This window comes from Dromiciops gliroides, chromosome 3 (assembly GCF_019393635.1).
Source record: "Dromiciops gliroides isolate mDroGli1 chromosome 3, mDroGli1.pri, whole genome shotgun sequence".
In the NCBI taxonomy this organism is placed as follows: domain Eukaryota; kingdom Metazoa; phylum Chordata; class Mammalia; order Microbiotheria; family Microbiotheriidae; genus Dromiciops; species Dromiciops gliroides.
The window spans coordinates 420922365-420947542 of NC_057863.1; the positions used below are offsets into that span (position 1 = coordinate 420922365).

General features: G+C 34.9%; 1 protein-coding gene across 7 annotated transcripts in view; it reads right to left on the bottom strand.

Moving 5' to 3' along the window:
- Positions 1-25178, bottom strand: part of GULP1 (GULP PTB domain containing engulfment adaptor 1) — a 370363-nt gene that overhangs the window by 61219 nt on the left and 283966 nt on the right. For all 7 annotated transcript variants that reach the window (XM_043998703.1, XM_043998701.1, XM_043998704.1 and 4 more), the window contains 2 exons: positions 22337-22408; positions 12028-12126 (listed from right to left, as the gene is read on the bottom strand). In XM_043998703.1, coding sequence (XP_043854638.1) covers positions 12028-12126; positions 22337-22408 — 171 coding nt within the window. The remainder of the gene's footprint in view (positions 1-12027; positions 12127-22336; positions 22409-25178) is intronic.

Consider the following 25178-nt stretch of genomic DNA (forward strand, 5'->3'; position numbering starts at 1 on the left):
TTTTTCAGGGCAATGAGGGTTAAGTGACTTGCCCATAGTCACACAGCTAGTAAGTGTCAAGTGTCTGAGGCTGGATTTGAACTCAGGTCATCTTGAATCCAGGGCCTGTGCTCTATCCACTGTGCTACCTAGCTGCCCCCTGGATCTGCCTATTTCTAAAAATTGCTCTAATAATATGTATAATACTGACAGTTTTTTTGAAAACTGAACCAGTTTAAATATTTCACATAAATCATAAATGTTAAGTACTGTTTCTTAATGTGTCACAGTATTTTGTTGTTTAATATTTTGTGTTAAATTTTTTTCAGCTTTACTCTGTGAGAGTTGGAATAACGTCCCCTGCTGAGAGGAACATTTTTTGAGTTCTGGCCTGAGGACAAGCCATATGGCCTTGGTGTCAGGAAGTGATGTTAGCTTGTGGGTACTGTCGATCAAAGCTACAAGCCAATTAGCTTGGAGCTGTGTGTGTGTGTTTCGATGGCCCTGTTTCTGTTTTTCAAGGGAGGCTTCTGGGATGAAGAAGGGGCAGGGGTCACTTTATCGCTGGGACCTCATGTGGAGTGGAACAGAGATGCTGGCTCCCTTAGGTAGATAGATAAAGGCATCTTTGCCTCTTTCTCTCTCCTCACCAAATTCTTATGCTCCTTAATAAATGCTTAAAAACCTAAACTCTTGTTAAAGCTTCTAATTTATTGGCGACCACTCATTAGATTTTTATACAGTCTGGCTAGAATTTTAGCCACCTCACAGATAGAAACTATTCAACTCAATAGGAATATTGGTCTATAAGTTTTCTTTTTCACTGTTGTATCTGTCAGAATTTTATACTAATACCATATTTTCTTCATTAAAAATATGGGATAGCATTACATCTTTCTTCCATAAATCTTTGCTGAATTGATTTATTATGTTTAGAAATCGCCAATAGAAATTTGTTTTTGCTGGTTTGCTAATATTTATCTGTAAAGCCTTCTGTACAATGTAGTGTTGTGTGTGTGTGTGTGTGTGTGTGTGTGTGTGTGTGTGTGTGTGAGAGAGAGAGAGAGAGAGAATTCACTGATAATATGCCCTAGTAATTCACTCCTGAATAGTCTCTTTAAGTCATTTGTTGTCAGTTTTTATTATTTGTATGACAGTCTGACAAAGTTCAGACTGATGGCTTTGCAGAGTAGCCTAAGTCACTGAAGTTGTTTTTCTTCCCAGCAAGTTAGGTTGCTGTTCAGTCATGTCCAACTCTGTTATCTTATTTGGATTTTCTTGGCAAAGATAATGGAGCAGTTTGTCATTTCCTTCTCCAGCTCATTTTACAGATGAGGAAAATGAGGAAAACAGGATTAAGTGACTTGGTCAGAGTAACACAGCTAGTAAGCGTTTACAGCCAGATTTGAAGTCAGGAAGATAAGTCTTCCTAACTCTAGTCCTCCTGACTCTAGTCCCAGCATTCTATCCACTCTGCCACCTAGCTGTCCAGAAAGCTATACTAGGATCAAAACTGGAGATTGAGAGTTTTTTTCATGTACTGAAAGAAATTTTAGGCAGAGAAAGGAGTGGTGCTCTCAATAGCTGAGGAAGAGCAGCAGCAATAGGGATTGGGGGGGCGGGGTGTCAGCTTCCTGAGGCTTTTCCTAGATTTCACAAACTGAGCTGGAAACACCTGGTAACTGTAAAGGATGTAGGAGAAAGGGTGACCATAATTGAAAAGAGAGACCAAAAAGTGGGCTAAGCTATGTTTGAGAAAGGAGAGATAGGGGCAGCTAGGTGGTGCAGTGCATAAAGCACCAGCCCTGGATTCAGGAGGACCTGAGTTCAAATCCGGCCGCAGACACTTACCACTTACTGGCTGTGTGACCCCGGGCAAGTCACTTAACTCCAATTGCCTCACCAAAAAAAAGAGAGAGAGAAAGGAGAGATAGAATAGGGATACAGGCCCCTACTATTCAGTTCTTTCACAACACTTCTGGTAACTTGAAGTTTTTCCTCAACCAGAAAGAGGCCAGGGATTAGTCAGAGATCAACATAAATTTAAATTAAGGCAGAAAGCCTTAACTCTAAATAAATATTAGGTATTTTGCTAACTGAAGGATTTGAGCTATTGTGATTATAATCCTAACTTCAAATTTATAGAAACTTCACAAAACAGCAGAGGAGGAAACTACATGGACCTGAAGGGTCTTAAGGAAATAAGCCAATGGTTGCAGCAAGGTGTGGCTGCTTAAATCTCCAAAGACAAAAGGAGTAAGGGGAACTATCGGATGGCCAACTTTGCCCTGCACAGTCATAACAACATCCACAGGTGTTAAAATTATAAAAGTAGAATTATTCTTCATTTCTTTTAAATTCTATAAGAACTATACATGTTTCTTGATATAGTTAATTTTTATTATGATATATACTTTTTCATTTCTAATTTGAGTTTGATCTTTAGAAAATTGTTTTCCAATGGTTAATCAATTTATCAGCGTCCTCAAAAAATAAGCACTTGGTTTAATCTAATAATAATTCATCTTTCCCATTTCATTGTAATATGTTCTGATTTTTGTCATCTCTATTTTTCTGCTTTCCTTTGGATTATAACGTTTGTTCCTAGGATTACAGAATTATAGTATTTGAAGTTGGGAAGGACCTTATAGATCATTGAGCACAACTCCTTCATTATTGATTAAAGAAACTGAAACCTAGAGAGGTTAAGTGACTTGCCCATACTCACATAAATACTAGGTAGTACCTGTTTCTTCATAATAATTAGGCCAAGGCTTCAATCCTAGTAAGTCTTGGAAATTATAATTAGTTCAGAAGAGAAATAGCAAATCACTTAAAACGCGAATAAGAGAATGTCAAAGATAGTTAGAATTATATCTTAATTATTTTTCAGCATATGAGATGAGGCAAACTTGAAGGTAGTTACAAAATAATTTCCTCTACCAAGACTATGAGGGAAGAAATGAACCGAGAAGAAAGGAGATCAATCATGCTAGATCTAATGCTCTTATACAATTTAATAACCCTTTTCAAGGATAAAGGTGTATAAGCGGAAAATGGGTGGCTCTATAGACTATGTTAAAGAGAAAAAAATGACAAAATCAGTATACCTGTTACAGTGTATTAACTAGATAAAGTAAATTTATATTTCTTCTATTTAATATTAATATACTATTTTAAATTCTAATACATATGCTTTAAAACAAAACTGAACAACTATAATAAATAATATCATTTAATTTATTCATTTCCAAGGTGTGAACTCCTTGAGCTTAGGGATTGTCTTTTGCTTTACTTTGTATTCCCAAGGCTTCTTGGCAGAATGACTGGCACATAGTAGGCTTTTAATAAATGGTTTATTGCCTGACTATCAAAACTCTAAGCTCATAGTAATATGCTTTTTTAAAACTTTTTTTTCTTTTTTTTTTGTGGGGCAATGGGGGTTAAGTGACTTTCCTAGGGTCACACAGCTAGTAAGTGTCAAGTGTCTGAGGCTGGATTTGATCTCAGGTACTCCTGAATCCAGAGCCAGTGCTTTATCCACTGCACCACCTAGCTGCCCCAGTAATATGTTTTTTTTAATATTAAAAAAATTGAAATGTTTACTAATTTGGAACACTGCATTAATTATGTCTTTTAATATAAAACATCAATTACTGGATTACAAAATTCAAGGCTCCTAAAGCAAAAGCTATTGCACATCTTGTAAAATAGAGCACTCAAAAGTCCAAGGTTTCAGATAATCATTTTACTAATCAGATGTACAATGAATACAACTTGCTTCTTTTTTCACAAAAAATATATTCAGAGCCGTCCAGGTTAAAGCAATCTATAAAGAGTTAAAAACATCTATTGAAATCCTCCAGTTTAATATATAGAACAGTCCTCTTTTTGTCTGAGGTTTCTAGACAGGGCTTTCAATTCAGTCCAACTGTGGGGGTTAATTCAGTCTGGTCTAGATTACAATCCTGGGATAGGAGAGTGGGTAACTGAAGATGTCCCAGGGTTTATACCATAACATCATGCTCATAATAGCTTCCATAACAATTATAATAATAGATATATCATGAGGATAAATCATAATTTTACCAATTAATTCCTCAAATGATTGATGTTTATTGATGTACATATGTATAGATGTATAGACATAAATATGCACATAAAATATATATAACTCTATATATGGGTATATGTATGTAGACATGGCTTTGGCCTTTTTTCTTCTATAAAGAAAAGACGAGGAAAGTAAGTAGACTGAGAGTAGAGACAATGACCTTGCCACTCTGACAAATATTATCTGTACCACCATTTTCCTCCCATCTCATCATCTATATGGGTAAATGGAAAGACATAGAATTTTTAAAAATAGGGACTCCTAGACCTCAGAGTTGTTTGAGCAATTACTATTACCATGATGACAGTTTAGCTTTCCAAGAAAAAAATAGCAGTATACTGGATATTCCACAAACTGAAATCTCTTAGGGAGGTGCTATTCAAGTTCCTAACTAGGAAGTGGTATTCTGGGTATAGCACTTAACCTTTCAGTGATTTAAGCAGTTCTGTAAGACTATAAACTGAGATAAGTTACTGCTCTGCATCAGTTAGGGAGGCTTCCATGCTTGGAATAGACAACATGGATGAAATAATAGGTTTGGACTCCCCCCCAAAAAAAAAACAGATAAAAGGAATAAAAGAAATATAAGTGGGATTCAGATGTGCACACCCCATGCAAATCCAAAAAGTTTAATTCACTTGCTCTTTTACTTCCATAAAAACATAACATAATAATTAAAATGAATTTCTTGATAGTATATTTAATAAATATATAATATTCATAAGGAAAATATTAGAAGATATGCTTATTCAATTTATCAGAAACAGTATTGGGAAATTTAGTAATAACTTCCATTAAACTAAAAATTATTGTTCCATTCAAAAAAAATGATGAGGAATATGTTTAAGATGACAACTTGCAGGATAATATCTCTTCTATAGTGACAATCATAAAATCTATTATTGGTATAAAAACTAGTTCAATCTCACAAGATGCTTAGTCTTTAGGCATTAATTATTATATAGGCTATATTTTCCAGAAAGAAGTTGGCAAGATAATTTGAAATAAAATTGAAAAATCTTGCATTTTAAGTTTATTTCTCTTAAAATGTTCTGAATCTCTTTGGTAAAAAGCAATTTCAAACAACATTTGGAATTGGTTTTTCTTTAATAGTTATCACATAAAAATCACATACACCTTGAGAATGAAAATAAACTGCAGTATATCATTTAGTCAAAGCAAAAATATTAAATTTTGACTAATACAGTAGCTCAACTGGACAGTTGAGGATTTCAAAAAAGGATACAGATATATAGATAGATACACACAGGAGTAGGGGGTGTTATGGTGTGGGGGGAAAGACTGAGAAGGAGGTAAAAGTTGTGGTTTGAATAAATAAATAAGAGGGAAAAAAATAAAGTACTAATAATTTTTGAGGTTATGTTCAAACAAGAAATCATGGATCACTGAAATTTATAATTTTTAAAAAGTTATGTATTAATGGGGAAAGGGGAGAATAAACAGGGAAGTTACTTTAATTCTAAGGTATATTGTGTCATCATAAATGATGGCAATAGGAAAGAGAATATTGAATTTGGAAAAGTCCCATAGCGATTTAAAAAGAATACTATTAAAAACAGATTTCCAAAGAATTTAGCAGAATCCATTTAAACAGAATATGTGAGCACACAAATGAAAGACCCAAGTACACAAAAAGGACTATCGAGTATAATTAGTTATATGGGATAATAGTCTTTCATTGTATATACCTGAGGTGGAATTCTAGAATAGGATGGACAGATTACTTTTACATAATGAAAAGGAAACTGAAATTTCAGTCAGAAGACCTAGCTTGGAGACCCAGTTCTGTTATTTATTCCTAGGTGACCCTGGAAATCTGAGCCTCATTATTTTTTTTACATTCTAAGATCCCTTTTAGCCCTAAATTCTATGATCCTCTGATGAAGGACAGCAAACTGACACAGTGGATAGAGTGCCTGGCCTGGAGTCAGGAAGACTCATCTTCCTGAGTTCAAATCTGGCCTTAGATACTTACTGTGTGACCATGGCCAAGTCACTTAACCCCGTTTGCCTCAATTTCCTCACCTGTAAAATCAGCTGGAAAAGGAAAGGGCAAATCACTCTAGTATCTTTGCTAAGAAAACACTAAATGAAGAGTTGGACATGACTGAAATGATTGAACAACAACAACCAAGAGCTTGATGGTTCACTTTGTGTAAGGAGAAGGCAAGAAGGATATGATTCTGCTTTCTCAGAAGCTGATTTCTACAGGGTACACCAAAAATCACAAAGAGGGCTGATGTTTTAATAACTTTTTGAAAATTATTTTTTCTTTATTTCATATACATAGGTATATATATATATATCCACATACACATACTACATATATATATATACACACACATATATATACTGTATATACTGTATATGATGCTACAGTATTATAAATGAAAAACAATAAAGGAGTTATTAAATATTGAAACCCCTTCATGATTTCATGAATTTTGGCCCACCCTGTACTTATATCTAGTCTTTTTTTTTTTAGTAAGGCAATTGGGGTTAAGTGACTTGCCCAAGGTCACACAGCTAGTAAGTGTTAAGTGTCTGAGGCCGGATTTGAATTCAGGTACTCCTGAATCCAGGGCCAGTGCTCTATCCACTGCACCATTTAGCTGCCCCTGTATTTATATCTAATAAAATTACAGATAAGTAGAATGATTTTGGTGAGAAGGGTAAAGAGAATAAATATTAAATACCAGTTTTGGAACAGGAAACTAATTCAATAAAGACAGAGAAGATACAGCGTGAGGCATACAGAAGAGGACCTAAGGAAAGACCAGGTACCTCATTTATATAGTACTTTAAGGTTGGTAGATTGTATATACATTATTTCACTTTAGTAGGTGGTAGGCAGAAGTACAGAAACAAAACAAAGGTAAAAAGTCAGTCAGAGCAAGCAGAGATACAAAGGGTTAAGTAGATAACAAGTAGAGGTAAGATGCCAAATAGTTGAGTATTTGGAGCATTGACCTCATTTGGATGGCTTAATGCCCCCATGTCCTTGCATTCAGATATGAAATATGGGTAGGGCAGGTGATGGGGTTACAGTATATGTAACAAAGATGACACTCCTATTCAAGAAAAGATAGTTGCACTAACTGAGGAGGAATTATTTGACTGTAATGTTAACCCTATAAGGGTTAAAGAAAGAAAATAAAAGTAAGGGAATAGTTGGTGATATTCAAGGTGGAGTGGAGAGATGGGGTTGAGAGATTAAAAGGGAGAAAGGGGTTATTGGAAGACTAGAAAGGTTTCTGTCTTCTTAAGGTATGTAACTAGGACACAATAGAGAAACTAACAAGACTTGTCAAACCTGATGATTAATAGTTGACTTGTGTGGGTATTAGTGATATTGACAAAGAAAGCCTAAATTTTTTTTTTAAATCTTGGGCAAGAAATTGAAGACTTTAGGATAAAAGGTAGTGCTTTATTCATTGCTGCTAACTGAAGGGAGACTTGAGAAAAGAAAGGCACATTTAATAAGTTAACAAGTAGCTAAAAAGATTGTTTCAGAATAGGATTTGGATTTCTTAATTATTGCTTTAAATTAAAGTATGATGGGGTTTTGGCCAGGAAGGTAGGAGGTTCAGTGCAAGGAGTGTTGGGTCTGGAGTCAGGAAGACCTGACTTCAAATCTGACTTCAGACACTTACTAGCTGTGTGATCCTTGGCAAGTCACAACCTCTGTTTGACTTAATCTGCTGGAGAAGGGAATGGCATATCACTCCAGTATCTTTGTCAAGAGAACCCTAAAGACAGGATTGATGTGCTATGTTCCACGGGGTCATGAAGACTCAGACATGACTCAACCACCACCACCATCACCATAACAACAATGCTTTTGGCCAGGGGTGGAGCTCATTTAATAAGGACTAGTAGGAATTTATTTGCCTTGATTCTTGCAAAATCACTATTAGGCAGTATTAGTATATTATGGAGTAGACTTTTATTCATCTATATTTAGGTATTGAATAAGATGACCATTGCAGATCCTAACAACTATGAGATTCTATGCTAATTTCTGACATGATTTGATTAGGGACCTTTTTTTCTCTTACATCAACTATCCATGATCTCATTTGTGTGGGTACTTTTGCTCATCAGTCAGTTCATCAAGCAACCAATCAATAAGCATTTCTTAAATGTCTACTATGGGTTAGGCACTGTGGTAATTATACAATACAAAGAAAAAAACAATATAGTTCCTCTCCTCAAGGATCATGCCTTTTAATGTAGGTTATCTTTTAATACAAGATATATTCATCACAACAAACAAGATAAATGTAGAGGGAAAATAATTTAGAGGGAATGGCACTCAAAGGGTGGCATTTGGGCTGGCTAAGTCTTAAAGGAAGTTAGTGATTATACCAGTTGGAGATTGAAAGAGACAACTTTCTAGGCATACAAGAATACTCTGAAAAGGCATGAAGATAGTTTATGGAATGTTGTCTGTGTGGACATAAGACTTTAAAGAAAATTTTAAATAAAATAAAGGTTGTGATCCTGTGTGACCTGAAGGATGGTATTAAGCTGGGAGGGTTTGTGAGAAAGATAATCAGTTCTATTTTAGACAGTTTGAATTTGAGATGTCTATGAGCCATACAGTTTAAAATGTCTAACAGACAGTTGGTGATGAGGGACAGGAGAGAGACTGGGGGCTAGAAAAAGAGATCTGGAATTTCTCTGCATAGAGATGACACCATTACAGACCACCCTCCCCACAGGCTTTCTCACCCTGAGTAATTCTAATTCAAATCATTCCATACATCCTCCATAGCTATTTTACTCAAAATGCTTGAAATATTCTTCTAGCTCCTTTAATACTCTGGGAAATAACACAACACTCAGTTGTCCACATGTTAGAATTCATGACTACACCACCTATTCCTCTAGTCACATATATCCTTTAATGGTATCTATCTTTCCTCACACTTAAGTCATCTTCAGTAATATGCTTGTCCAGGTTGCTATTCCTCATACGGGCAGGAACCCTGAGGTTGTTCAAACAAGCAATCCTTTTACTAAGAACATATTCTAATACCCCCTGTAGAAATAATTCTTTTAGTTTGTTTCAAAAGTAGTCCTGGAGAGAAAAACAAATACAAAAATTGGCCTGAGGGCAGAAAGGGGATAAGAAATATTTTCTGGAGCATAACTGCCTGTGGAGTTCCTCTTCTCGTAGTTCCTGACTTTGGATGAGGAGTTGTGTTTTAAATCCTTTATTCTATGGGGGTTTAAAAAATTTTTAAACATTAAAGTAATTATTGAATTTTAATGGTTCATAAGTGCTTACATTTAAACAAGATAAATATTGAACAGAATGAACTAGGTCAAATTTCAGGCTTTGTGCAAAACAATAATACAGGCTTCTTATACCCATCACATCCTTTTTCATTGTCCTCCGGAGGGTCTGTAATTTTTATATATCTGGAATGATGATGTTTCATGATCTGTAGCATAGGAGCAATGATGTCAAACTCAAATAGAAATGGGGGGCACTGAACTGTAAATAAGGACCCCTTGTGGGCTGCCTACTGACTTAGTTTTAAAATGTGATATTAACTATGTTTTATTATATTTTCATTTATTTTGTTAAATATTTGCCAATTACATTTTAATCTGGTTTGCACTTGGGAGAGTTGGGGGATACAATGAGTATCTTTGCCCTCTCTACCACAGAGTAACCCTGGGAAAAGATAGGTGTTAAAAAGATGTTTTTCTATAGTAGTGAGCCTTTTGGAATCATCAAAAGCACAAGTTCCCAAATATAAGTTAGAATGATCTGTTCTTCCCATATAATTCTCAGCCTAGCTCTTTATCCAACTGGAGTACCTAAGAAGTATGTAGAAACAGACTAACTCAATGGGTTGTCCTTGAAATGGCATACAGATATCTAAGCAATACACAATCAATTTTTTTCTGGCCAGCGTGGATGCAGTTTCTTTTGATTAGCTATGGACCTGACTCAAGTAATCCTGTAGTCTTCCTGTGCTCAATGTGATTTTTACAATATTTTCCATTAAGGAGTATATGGAGAATCTCTCCAGTGCTAGGAAATTTCCGCTTCTTTGGCAAGCCCTGACTGCATTGCTCACTTGAGATTAATACTCAGCGGTTTACTGAATAAAGTTATCTCCTGTTATATTATTTGTGGGAAACATTTAACATAGGTGACTAATGTATGTTTTATGCAATTGAACCTATTTTCAGAAATAGTCATGAAAAATGTCACAAGATATTGATCAAATCATCCTTATAATTTTCCAGGGCTTTACAGGAATTGAAGAAGGGAGGTATGAAGACAAAGAAAGGGGAATAGGAAAAAAGAAAAGATTGGAAGTAAAAAGAACAAGCATTGAAATATAATATGGAGAACATTAAACATTTGTATATGCCAAGTAATAACCATGCAAACAGGATAGAAAATTTGCATAAGACAGACATAATGGTTGGTGAAGTTCTAGCAAATACTTAGCTTGGTAGCTTGTAAAGAATCTGAATTTGAAAATTTAAAAAATTTAATGTAGGGCTAACTCACTCCATAGGAGATCCTGGTATGTATGCATGTATGCATGCATGTATGAATATATGTATGCATGTACTGTATATGTGCATGCAAGTTCACAAACACTTTTTTTAGGTGGAAAACTAATTATATTTAATCTTTTGTTCCTACAGTTTCCTTGGGAGTCTTTCAAAACTTTACTCTGAGAATGGCAGTGCACACCTGTAATTCCTGCTACTAAGGAAGGCTAATACTGGTGGATCCTTTGGTAACTGTGAGCAGAAGTATGGCTAAAGCCAATTAGATTCTATACTAAGTCCAGATCCAGTAAGGTGAGTCCACAGGCCTGTGAATACCCCAATTAATTAACTGCTTTTCAAAAAGTAAAAATGGAAGTTCCAACCATTTGATTTTTAAATATTTTTGTAGGATTTTATATGAAGACTGAAGGTCAAAAATTCAAGAAACTAATGTACTCCCTGCTTCTATACATAAAATAAAAATCCAGAAGTCAGAAGTTAAATATGTAGGCATTTGTGACCCTGACTTTTTTGCAGAAAGTGTTTCTGAAACATTAAAGGACTTAATTAAATAGTTCTTCAATGTACTTTTCTCTACATTAACAATCAATGCAAAGCATTGGCCTCCAGGTTCCCTGAACAGTATAAGAATGAAAAGTCTTCAATTATAAAACCTAATAGTATTGAATGAAATAGATGTCCTTCAAGACTACCTGCTGAATTCCAAAAACAATTTAGAAATGATCAAGCCCCAGAATAACGATGTTGAAACTCTACTGTTTGCATTTTGAAGCACCTTTAAACCAATAAATAAGAATTAGCTAGGAAATTTATGGTAGCAGTCTTTTCTACTATGGGACTAAAACAAGTCATGGCAACCCATGAAAGGGATAAAATCAATTAAAACTCAATTAGATAAAAATGTATTAAGTGTTTTCTGTCTTCAAGGCAACGTGTAATGCCTTAAACTCTGGGGACAAAAAGACAAAAAGAAACCAGTTTTTGGTTTTGCCCCTCAAGGAGTTCACATTCTAGCAATGAAGGGAAAACATATTTGTTTTTGTGTAGGACAAGTAAATAAAATTTATTTGAAAAAAATATAAATTAATTACATAGGGAAAAGTACTAATAAATGAGGAAATCAAGAAAGCACTAAGAGGCAGAGAAGAGGAAGGAGAGTGTCCCAGGGACCAGGGCCAATATGGACAAAGTCTCTTAGTTGTTAGATATAGTGTAGAGTATAGGGAACATGCAGTGGGACAGTTTGGCTAAATTGTAGGGTACAGAAGGGAGAATAATGTGAAATCAGTGTAAAACAGACAAATAAACCAATACAAGGAAGACGACAGTCCTTCTTAAACCACTTTTGAACACTTGATGCTTCTTACCTTTGTTTTTGGTTCTAGAATTTTTACCCCATAAATTGATATTTGTAATTCAACTTTAGGAGTTTTCTGGCCTTCAGATTTCTTGATATGTCTTGCAAACTAAAAAAATGAAAAGTATTGAAAATCATTTTATTTCCATTTTTAAGGGAGTCAAAACCCCAACATCTAAACATTTCAAGTCTGTAATCTAGTTTTTTTTTTCAAAAAAAATTTTCAACCAACTTGATTTATATGAGGTCTCTGCTGGCTATTTAAACATTTTCCCCCATATTTTAATTTGCATCTAAACACAAAACAAATAATAATAATTTTGTTAATTCTATCTAGATGACTGAAATGAAAGAAATGGTACACATAGAAACATTCCCATCTCTGACTGAGTCATTCCCCAACTGATAAATGGTATATGGTGATTTTCTATATGCTAAACCACAAGCACTACAAAGAGAGAAAAATGATAATTAAATAACAAATTATTGGGGAGATCCCTGACTTTTCCCAAAAATTTACTCCACCTAGACTACCTTATCTAGATGGAGTTGTTGTCCCATCCAACTAGAAAAATTTACAAAGAATTTAATCTAGGGTGAATTCAGGCCCATTGTGTTCCACTCAGGCAGGTTTGGGCAGGGGCTAAGATCTTTAGTCTAGATTGCCCAAGGCTGGGGGTGAGTTAGAAATAAACAACATTATAAAAGTCACATTCCCCAGCCCCTCATTAGAATAAGTCCACCTCTCATTATAATATTAATTCTTCTTATTAATTGTTAACTAATTAGATTTTCTTACCACCCTCAGGAACACCCACTCTTCTAAAGGCATATATGCATTGAGGAGGTTCAATGAAGGGAGTGTCATTTTGCATTGGACAGTATTGCTGACCCCCTTTTATTAATTATATACTAGCATGATTAATAAAATGATTAATTACCCAGAAACTATGTTTCTCAAACTTTTTATGTCACAAAGGAATGCTTCAAACTCCCAGTAAGGTAAACAAAAACTATTTTATTATCATCATCATCATCACCACCACCACAAAACTAAGAGCTCTTACTGTTTAGAATGAGAAGTAAAAAAGATCAATATACTTTTCTATGATTTTGGTCTTTTTCTTCTTTCTTATAGAATACCATATACTCACTACATAAGGAAAAGACATTGGCATTTTTACCATTATAAAGAGTATCAACCTTTTTTAAGGGGAAAAATCAGGAAGAAAATGCCAGGTGTTTGTGCCAACCACCCCACCCCACCCCAGTAAAGGAAACATATCACCAAAGATAGAGTGAAAGGGAGGAGAAGGGAAATGCTTACCATTATGGTTTGGGTTAAACATTTAGATTATTTGATCCACTGAATGTGGGCTATTCATAACAAATTTTAGCAATAATTAGCAGTTGATTTCTATTCTTCTTCTTCTTTTTTTTTTGGTGAGGCAATTGGGGTTAAGTGACTTGCCTAGGGTCACACAGCTAGTAATTGTTAAGTGTCTGAGGCCAGATTTGAACTCAGGTACTCCTGACTCCAGGGCCGGTGCTCTATCCACTGCGCCACCTAGCTGCCCTGATTTCTATTCTTCTTAAAGTCCTGGCTCATCTACATTGTAATGAAAAGAACCCTGGAATTCCTAGGCCTTTGTTTCTTTATTTGTAAAATAAGATGGCTAAAGACTACATGGTTCATGAGATCCTGTTCTTGTACTAGATGTATGATCTTATGAACCCTGTGAACTATAAGGAAATCAATTAATTTCATTAAGCCTTAGTTGTCTTATTAGTAAAATTAAGAAAATAATTACTTATGACCCTGGCTTTTTTGCAGAAAATGTTTTTTGAAACTGTAAAGTGATATATAAATGTGAATAACAAAAACAACAATAATTGTCATCACCACCACCACCACCACCATCATCATTATTACACCCTCCAAATACTAGGCATTTATAAAATTTTGATATTGATAATAGCAGCTAAATTAAAAGAAAAAATTGAAAAACACTAGTATTTTTCACATTCCAGTGCTCCAAGATATATTAGTTAGCATTCCTAACTTCTTATCAAGGTAGCAAACCCTACTTAAATCTGTAGGTTCTTTCTTGTTAGAAATTGTTATGCATTGAGTGTCTTGTTTTACAGTCTTTTTTTATCAATCTTGTCAGACTCTTCCTGACCCTATTTTGGTTTTCTTGGCAAATATACTGCAGTAGTTTGCCATTTCCTTCTCCAACTCATTTTACAGATGATAGGTAAATAGGGTTAAATAATTTGCCCTTGGTTACCCAGCTAGTAAATGTCTGAGACCAGATTTGAACTGAGAAAGATGAGTCTTCCTGACTCCATACCTGGTGTTCTATGCATTGCATCTCCTAGCTGCTTTTTTTTTTCTACAGAGAGAAAGAATACTATTAAAAAGGAAGCAGCTTTTACTACTTTTTAGAGTCTTCAGAATATCTTTCTTTTTCTTCTGCAAGAAATCAATGATTTTATCATTGTAAGGAACTCCCTCCACAATGCAAATCTGTACATTCTCCAGTAACACTGTGAGGTTATTTGCCCAAGGTCATACAGACAGGATATGTTGGGGCAGAACTTAAACCCCATGTCTTCCTGACTCCAAAGAGAGTTCTCTGTCCCTGACACATCATGCTGCTTGCAACTTTTCTAAAGATTTCCTGGTCTTAGGAGAGGGACAGAGGATGAACCTGTGAAGTCAGTGGTCTTGGAATTCTTAGTAGTAGAAATTCCCTTTTTACCCAAGAAGGCTAGGACATGCTCTGCAACATTTGGTGGTACTACTACCACAACCACTACCGCCACCACTACTACAACAACTACTACTACTAAAACTACAACAACAACAACAACAATAACAAACAAAGCAGCTGACATCTATTTGTGCTTACTACATGCCAGGCACTGAATTAAGAAGTGCTTTACAATTATCTCATTTGATCCTCACAACAACTCTGGGAGGTAAGTACAATTATTATCCCCACTTTGGCAATGAAGAAATGAGACAAACAGAGGTCAAGAGGCATACAGCTGGTCAGTGTCTTAGATTGCATTTGAAATCTGGTCTTCTTAACTCCAGGCCCAGCATTCTAGTTGAGACAGACAAACACACACACACACACACACACACACACACCTCTTTGAAGTATGTAATACCATTTTGTGGTTTGACTAATTGACCTAGTAAGTTCTCCCCTATCTCTAAATCTATGCTTTCTCTCTGCCTTTTTCTTTTTCTCCCTATTTAGAGTGTAGTTCATTGGGAGGGACATTCTGTAGTCACTATGTCATACTCTTTTACTCTGCTCATATAACTTTAATTTGGAGGAAATATAATTATACATTTTATAGTAAAAGTCTAGGAATTAAGTTACAGTCTAATTGTGTGCCCAATGAGCTTTGCTCATTGTTGTGGCATAGTGTAATAATATACAAAGATTACAAAATCTAGGATTTACAGCTGAAAGGCATCTTAGAAACCATCTGGTAGGGTCCATCCCCACCCTCACCCTCAAAAAGAATTTATACCTGAGGACATTTAGGCCTAGAGAGGCAAAGGGAGTTGCCCAAAGTCACACAGGTTAATAGGTGAAAGAGCTGGAATGAATGACATGCTTTGGAATCCCTCATTGGGGGAATGGAAAGCAAGGAGCAGATTGCTGTGGGTTTGGGGCTTTTTTTTCCATTTGGGGTGGTTTGGTTTTTCTCTTCAGACTGTCTAGTGGAATGAATGATTGGCCTAAGTATTTTTTGGATGCAGCACCTCTAAAATACCCACAGGTATTTAGCTGGTTTGAAGGAGATTTTTCTGTAAGATCCTTGGTTTTACTCCAATGTAGATCTTTTGTCTGCATTGGCGCCGAGGTCCCTCCCAAAGAATGCAGATTGATTTGTTTTCCTTCTCCTTTATGATTTTCCCTTCCTATATTGGCACAAAAAAGACAACTGGGGTTTTCATATAGGAATACTGACCTAATAAATAATTTTCTCTAATATTAATATTAATATTCAATGTGTCTGGGCCAATCAACTCTTGATTACTTCGCATATTTTTTTTTTTAAGCATGACTCTTAAGGGCTATTCTAATGAGCCATTTCCTAGAGAAAAAAAAGCAAAAACTCAGGAAGCTCTTTTTACATTTAAAAGTCAAGAACTTTACAGTGACCTTTGGTAAGTCATTGGGTAACCTTTTTCAGTTTCTAAAAAGCTGGCTACTGAAAAATCATTGCAATTAAACTTATCTGCTTAGGCATTTTTCCTCCCTTCTTTTTGCTCTGGTAGATGAATGAATAACAAATTAATTGGTTTCACCAATTGTTTTCTGCTTTACATTAGAATCACTGACAGTGTTGAAAGAGACTATTTTAACCACTTCATTTTGTAGATGAGGAAACTGAGACCCAGAGAGTTCATGAAACTTGCTCACTGTCAGAATTAAAAATTAAAAATCTCTTGATTTAGAATTTAGAATCCAGTTATTTTTTATTTTATTTTCTTTATACCAACACTGCTTGATTCAAATGATGCATTAAATATTTTTATTTTCTATTTCTACAATGGTCATTGTTTTATACACACATATATGTGCATACATGTGTTTACAAATACATACACGTGTAATGTTCACATATAAAGCAAATTTCAATTTACTGCATTTTTATAATCTGTTCAAACCATAAAATTCTTTCAGTCTCTTTAAGTGTTTCCTATACCTTAGAAGTTCATATATTTTGTACTTTTCATTTTCCCTTCTAACTCTTTATCTCTTCTTCTTAGAGACTTTCTGTATAAGCTCCAACATTCTTCCATTTCAGTCTGAAAAAAATCCTGACTATATTTTCCCACATTCTTTTTTACTCTCAAAATATTAAATATTAATTCTTGAAATGTTCTTACAATTTAACTTTACATTAGAGGAAATTATATGCAGAAAATTATATTGCTCTTTTTGGGAAAGATAATCTGGGTAAAATACTATGGACTTTTGTTGTTTAGTCAAGCCGGACCCCATTTTTGTGGTTTTCTTGGCAAAGGTAGAGTGCTTTGCCATTTCCTTCTCCAGCTCATTCTACAGATGAAGAAACTGAGGCAAACAGGGTTAAGGCCCAGGATGACATAGCTATTAAGTATTTAAAGCCAGATTTGAACTCATAAAGATAAATGCTCCTGATTCCAAGTCCAGTGCTCTATTCACTTCAACACCTAGCTGCCCTAAATACTATGGATACTCTAGAATTAGTGGATGGACAATAAATTCCCAACATGATTATTTAGGTACATTTAATGGTTCTTTTGATTGGAAGAGTTTAACTCTAGAAATACCTAAAAATCCATTGATTAACTAGCTATACATAAATCTACCCACCAAAATGTACATTATTAACTGGACAAAAATATCAAATTTGAAAGAGACTAATGATAAACACAAAAAGTGGGTCAGGGTTACCAAACTAATTAAAAATAATCTCAGAAGAGTGACAGAGGAATACAAGGAATGCTGGTCTAGAAGTTAGTAAACCCAGGTTCTAAGCTTAGGTCTATGTCTCCATAGAATAACTGCAAAGAGACAGGATGATGTAGTAGATAAAGTGATAGATATGGAGACAGGAAAGACCTACGTTCAAATTCAGCCTCAGAAAGTCCCTAGCTTTGTCACCCTGAGAATGGAGTTTAATCTCTCTGACCCTCAGTATTTTCATCTGTAAAAATATGGAAAATAATAGCACATACCTCATCGGGTTGTTATGAGAAGGATCTAATTTAAAAGTTGTTAACATGAGGTCTATGATAGATTCTAGGTGGTTGGTGAACTTTCATGGTTAAAAACAATACCCAACAGTATCTTTATTTTCACAAACTTCTTTTTTTTTTTTTTTTGCAGGGCAATGGGGGTTAAGTGACTTGCCCAGGGTCACACAGCTAGTAAGTATCAAGTGTCCGAGGCCAGATTTGAACTCAGGTACTCCTGAATCCAGGGCCAGTGCTTTATCCACCATGCCACCTAGCTGCCCCTATTTTCACAAACTTCTAACTCAAAAGTATCATTTCCCTTATACACATAGGATATTATCAGATATTCATTTTTAATGAATTTCCAAATGTCTACTTCTGTTTTGTTTCTGTTGACTTGAGTTTCTTTTTTGTTAGTTCCAAACAACATAGAAATCTTTCAAGATTTTCTACTGCTTTAAATTTGTTTTTAAATGGGGATGGTAAAGAGACTCGTTACAGTATTTTAAAAGCAAAATCAAGGAATAATCTCTTTAAGTTGGAATTTTGGGGATCCACAGTTAAAATTCTTTTTCTATATGATTTATATCTACCTACTGTGCCTAACATGATTACGCTTAGTCTGCTATTGCGACTATTCATATGGCAAATAAAAAATTGCCTTTGTATTAAAAATAAAAAATTGTCATCTAACCTTTTGGAAAAAAAGTATAATTTTCTTTTATTATAAATGCAGGCAACAAACATTATTTTGAGAAGGGGTCCATAAGTTTCACCAGATTGCTGAAAGGGTACATGACACAAAAAAGGTTAAGAATTCTGGATCTCCTTAGAAAATTTATTAAAAGCACTTTGGAAATTGTAAAGTCTTTGTGTGTAGCCATGGACAAGTTAATCCTACTATAAGCCTCAGTTTTGATGAAATTATAGGGGGTTGAAAAAATGGCTTCTGAGGTCTCTTCCAGCTCTAAATCTTTGATCTTGGTAATTTAAGTCTGCATCATTATTATTACTGCATAAATTTCCATTGCTTTGTCTCAGTTTCTTTATCTGTAGAGATTTTAGTATCTTCTATCTGATTATATCCCTGATAAATTTGTGAGTATTAAAACCTTATACCCAAACATAGGTACCACACATTAGTGTGCATACCCCTTAAAACATAAAGCCTTTAAAATACTTTACTACCATATGTTATATTTGTTCAATCTATTGGGTAAATTAATTGTCATATGGTGGAAGTAATACTCTGTATAGTCAAAAGACCTAGGTTCAAATTCAGGTTCAGTACTTAATATGTGTGTGACTTTGAGAAAGTCATTTCAATTCCTAGGCTTTCCATGTTTTTAAATTAAAGAGGCTGAACTAGATAACCTTTACAAGTTAAATAATGATCCCAAGATCCTAAATTTCAAAGAAAAAAAGTAAATTTAAATGAGAAATTAAATTCATGGCATCATTTTAAAGCACCAATGGCATAACTGTAATATACAAAATTTTGAGTCATTCTTATTGCATTTCATTTTTATTTCATTTAAACACATATTTTTCTAAACATAAGAAATTTTAAAAAATCTTTAATGATAGTAGATCAAAACTCATATGAAAGTACGCATCCAAGTTCTTGCTTTAAGGAAAATACATTTACCACTGTAATTTTTTTTTAAGGCAGTCAAGAAATAAACAAACGAAAAAGGTTTAGGAAAATAATAGGAAAATGAAGGAGATTTTCATGACTGTCTAAAAGTCTGATTTTAAAAGCCATCAAGAAACAGGCTGTTGAGCATCTTTAAAAGACTGAATCACATTACATATTAACGATGCTAACAATTCACTACCAAACATTTTATGTCTCAATTATTTTTAGTCCCTGGCTCTTTGTGAGTTTAACTATGCTGTTATTCATTTAATCCAGAATCCAACACAATGACATAGCAGCAAGTGAGTGAAACTATGGGGTGACTTTGTGGAGCAAATAAAGTACAAACAGTTGGAGCCATGACAAAATGATGGATGTCACAAACTCCTAAGCCCTGGCAGATGTAAGTACACACACCCACTTGAAGCAGAATTCATATGTCAAAAGAATGGGCAGGAAACTGAGGTGGGGGAGGTGTAAACAGCAAATCATTGCACCAAGAGCACCTCACTTTTGCAATGGAGCATTGGCGCCACCTGCTGGCAAGAATAGCAACCTTCCTTCAAGAAGCCAAAGTGTATGAGGAGGATGGTTTATGGAGTATGTGAACACAATAGGTACCCTTTAAAAACTGGAACTATACACAATTCTTGATGCTCTTTAGTTGGGGGAGCCTGATAGCAAATTAATTGAAATTGTAGCTATACTAAAGACAAAAAATTTGTCCTTTATTACATTTGGAGAAACAAAAATGTACTTATCAGGAATAGATCTTTGAAAAATCTTTACATCCATATTTGGCTATGTTGTATGGTTTTTGTTTCACATTAAATCTATTTTTAGTAAGAAAAATACTATAAAACATATAAATCCTTATAAATGATTTAATTTCAATAACATTACTTAGAAGTTACTTGTTTCCTTTGAATCCCTTTAAAAATATGTTTTTGTTTACTAAAATTCTTAAAATGCAAAAAAAACCTTATAAAATCAATATCATATACTTATAATAAATTCTAACTGAAACAAGTTTGAATTACAAAACCTGTTGCGTGTTAGAAGCAAGAGAAAATATACAATTTTAAATAGAGAGTCAATGAATGGGAATCACTTTATTGATCACTCCTTATAAGTTTATGGATTCTCAGTTAAACTTTATGATTATCATTATAAATTATAGATTATAGGATTTAGATCTAGACGGAACTTTTGAGATCATCTATCTACTTAGAGTCTCTGATTTTACTTGAGAAGAAACTGATGCCCAAAGATATTGAGTGTGTTGTTCAAGGTCACATTAATAGTAAATGAGAGCTGAGTTTGAATACCTGGGTCTTCTGAAATTTTCATGTGGACATGTATACTGTGCTCTTAAAATCTGTGAAAAGTCACTGAAAAGTTAAACCATCTCCAAATGCCTGAAAATGTTTGGTCACACTAAAACCTGAATGTTTTCTAGCTTTTGGAAAAATATTATAGATTGGGATGAAGTGGGTCTCATTTCTGTCCAAGCAGGCATAAAATCATCTGCATACCACTCAAGAGGTTAGTCTAAAGGGAATATATGGACTTACAGATGACATTGTCTATTTCCTTATAGCTCTGAAAAAAAAAAAGAAACAATTATACTTCTTTGTCCTCTTACTAGATAGTTCTGATCTGGTAGCATCAATATAAAAGAAATATTTTTCATTAAACAATGAACACTTTAGATAGCCCTTTCCCAATTTTTTTTTTCAGTGGAAGCTAGCTCAGCTGAGTATATTTTTTAAAGCCAAAGTAAATATAATGAAATGGTTTTATTCTTTGAGGAGTTTGAAGTGGATTTGCAAGAGAATTTCTAAAAATTGGTCAAGCTAACTGAAGCAATTCTCAAATAACGCAGCCTACACCATGAAACTCCAATCCCCAAAGTGTGCATGGATGGGAAAGGTTCTTTTAAAAAGACATAAAATTAAAAAAAAAAGACATAAAATCTTTGGAAAGAAACATTCTGACGGAGGGAAGGGCTTTTCAAATGTAAGAATCCCAGTGAGCTTTAATTTTTTTGTTGTTGTTGTTGAGGTGGGGTACTGTTTGAGGAAATATCCTGAGTGCAGTATATTATGTAAAAAACTTCTGGGAAAATCCTGCCCAAAAAGGGTGGGTGGGGTTTCCTATCAAGTTGCCAGCTCTGCTGTGTAAGTCTGTCTGCAGTTTTAGCATCAGGGAACTGTAAACTGAACAGTTCCTAATGACTGCTCATGTAGCTTGCCAGACCTTCCTATGCTTGATGACTGAGATATCTTTGGGATTTGCCTTTCTTCCAAAACAGTACTTTAAAATGTACTTCCTTCTAGGGCTTTGGTGAATAATCCAACAATTGATGAGATATACAATCCTTCTAAAAGAACACTAGCAGCACAGGCCGAGGTGAGGGGGGCGGGTGTTGCCGAGAGAGAAGGTTGGGGAGGGGGTGTGCATGAAGTTTGTCTACACTCTTGTTAGTGTGCTGCTCTAGTCACTCAAGGGTAGGTGCCTAGTTTAGTCCTAAGCCTGCTGTTATGGGGGTTATGTTCTGTCTATGAGCAATACTGGTAAGGACTAACTTCACAAATATTTATAAAATCTTGAAGATTAAATGATTTTGTTAAGATCATAAACGAGTAAAAAAAAAAAAGGCAAGGTATTCCATTCAGTCTTACCTATAGATTAAATGAATGCTATGTGTATGCTTGCTTATCCTTCACCTATCACACAAACACTCCAAGAAGCTTCCTTAAACATTTGGTGATATCTGTACAATGATTGCCTGTCACTTAATGAGTTAAAGTGGCAAATACCCCAATTTAGTCATGTAATTAATTTCTACTCATCAAAGTCTTAATATGTGGAAAATACCTAAAGTGCTTTATGCCCTCCCTCCATGATGAATTGAATTCCTACCTTTAATTTTCTAACCGCATCTCTCACAACTTCGGTACCTTTGGGCTGTTCCACTTCTGTACTGCCAAGAAACTGAAAATTGTCATCTGTGAGACATGAGTCACAAAGGTTTGAATCACTTTGCAATGCAAATTTTCAAAATATTATTTGAAAACTGGACAAAATTAAATCTTATTTAAAATTTAGGGGAAATAGATGCCTTTTAAAAACTCCTTTAACTTGGAATTGAAAATATTTCATACATTGACTGGGAACTTTTTCTCCTATTCAAGAATAAATAAAAATACATTTCAAAAACACCCCCCAAAATCCCACAACCACCCCCCACAATAAAATTTTCTTTCCCCAAACAATTTCAGACCAGAAATCTAATATAAAAAGGAAATGCTAACATTATTTTATTAGGAATAGGGCAAGTGATTGCACCTGTGATTCCATTGATAGAAAGAATTCTCAGATGAGGAAAACTCCATCTATCAGTGCAGGCCAGGGGCACCTTTTCTATAGCTTAAGAATCTTAGAGAGTTGCCTAGAACACTGAGAGGTTAAGTGATTTACCGAAGGACATACAATCATTGTATGTCAAAGGTGGGACATATTTTATAAGATTATCATATTGGTGCCAAATAAATGAGTTTCCCAAGATAAAAATTCAGTGATTATCCATATATTTTAAAGAGTTGAAGCCTTCTTTTAATAAAAAATATCAATCTTTACACTTTAGTTTAAAACTTCTACAACAGGATCATCTGCTCAAACTTAGATTCTAAGTATTTTCACCAATTTATAGTTTTAACAACAAAAAGATTCTTGACACCTATAGTCCTGGAGTCAGGAGTACCTGAGTTCAAATCTGGCCTCACTTACTGGCTGTGTGACACTGGGCAAATCACTTAACCCCAATTGCCTCCCCAAAAAAACCAAAAGTAATCTTCTGACTAAAATTATTAGTGTTCTCCTGCAGGCTAAAAAGTATCCTCATGGGACATTTTAAAAACATAAATTAAAAACAAATTAGGAAACCCATCAAAATTTGATATCTCTTAAAGTTGTATCTAAATCTTTACTCGGCATTACATATGTGGTACAAAAATTAACATAATTAAATCACAATTGCTAAGGTCTATAAGACTTTGAAAAGCATTGTGAAAGGGTATTGGTAGTTAATAGTTGACTCATGCAAAGAGTTTAATCAAATAAGAAAAAATTTAAAAAAATTAAAATGTTAGGTGAGTGTGAGCTATTATGATTACTGAATACATGTCAGGGATTAGGGTCCTTAAAAAAGGCAACTCTACTCTAAATAGGAGTCCATATCCCCTAAATACTAACATCATATTTAGCCAGTTGAATTTGAAGATCAGATCCATCTATGAAATAAAATTTTGAAAAATGAATGGATACAACAATGAAAAATATTATGAAGATGAAATCATTATTTTATCTTCATTTTCTATAATAACTAAATTCACAAATAGAATTTTACATTTCCTTTTCTGTTGCATTAAGGAAGAAGGAAAGAAGGTAAGACAGTATTGGTGACAGTCAAACTCCATTTGTGGCACCCTCAATCCAGTTCATTATGCCACTGTCATGGAGCAAATTCTTCCTCCTATGAGTTGAAATCTCCACACGGAGAAAGTTGCAACAATACATGACATTGTAGCTCCATTCCTACCACTACATTTCTTTGTTCCTCACTCAAACTGCCATTTGCAAAGCAGAATTGTCTACCTCAACAATACAAATGAAGTCAACATATACACATGTAACAAGAGGACTGGCCAATGAAGGCCAAGTCCTTGAAGGATGCAGTGAGATATTTCCTGGCCTGGTTTCAGCCAAAATGACTGAGTGGAAAATCTTGGGGGAGCCTGCTTCAAGCTAGGAAAGACTGAGGGGTTGCCGTGGTATGTGATGACAGAATATTTCGTAAGTGACTGAAGACCCAAAAGAACTCATGACTCAGATGTTTAGTTTCCAAACAAAAGAGATGATCAGTCAATATTTCAGTCTCTTCCTTGATACTAACTAGAGTTGATCTACTGCCTAAGGTCCTTTGGGGGAAAATCAAATGTCCTATCTCCTACGTGGTCCTCATGTGTCCTTGGGAATTTGGTGCCTGATTCTTCTGTGTTAATTCCTTCCTGATAATTAGGTGAATGAGAATTCTGAGAAGAAAGTATCCAGGCAAATGTGTGATTTTCAGATTTCTATCAGTAGATACAGCAGCAACCAATTAATATAATAGTCTACCAGAGGTGGCAGAGGCCAATGACAGAGGAAGCATCTGCATATGGAGGTAGAAAGGCAGATACTGCTGATGGAGTCAACTTCAGGGATCAGGACCTCTCATGATAGGTAGAAGTGTTAGCTATAGAAAAGCGCCAGTCTCAGAGAGAGACACCTAAAGGGAACTTCATGAGAACTCCACAGAGAAAGACATGGACTTCTGGGACCAGAATCTAGAAGTGAGCCACAAGTTCTCTCTAAATAGGTACTTTACATCTGAGCATACTTTCCATAGGGACCCTGCGTATGCAGGGTAAGGGTACACATTAGTGATGTTTTAAAACTACTGTTATTGCTATATCTCAGTAATTACCTTTTGTAAAAGCTAACAAAGGTTAACAGCTTCAATAATAACTGGAAGAAGATTGGTAGAAACACAGAAGTGACAGTGTTAAAAACTCCAGCCCCTCAGGGTTACTCCTAGAATTCCCAGCAGACATGGTTATTGCCCTCTGCCTCTGAGGACCCCAGAGGGACAGTGAGAATGCAGTTAGGACAGTAAATTCAGAGGGGGTTTTACATACCTAAGAAAGTCGCCTCATTTCACAAG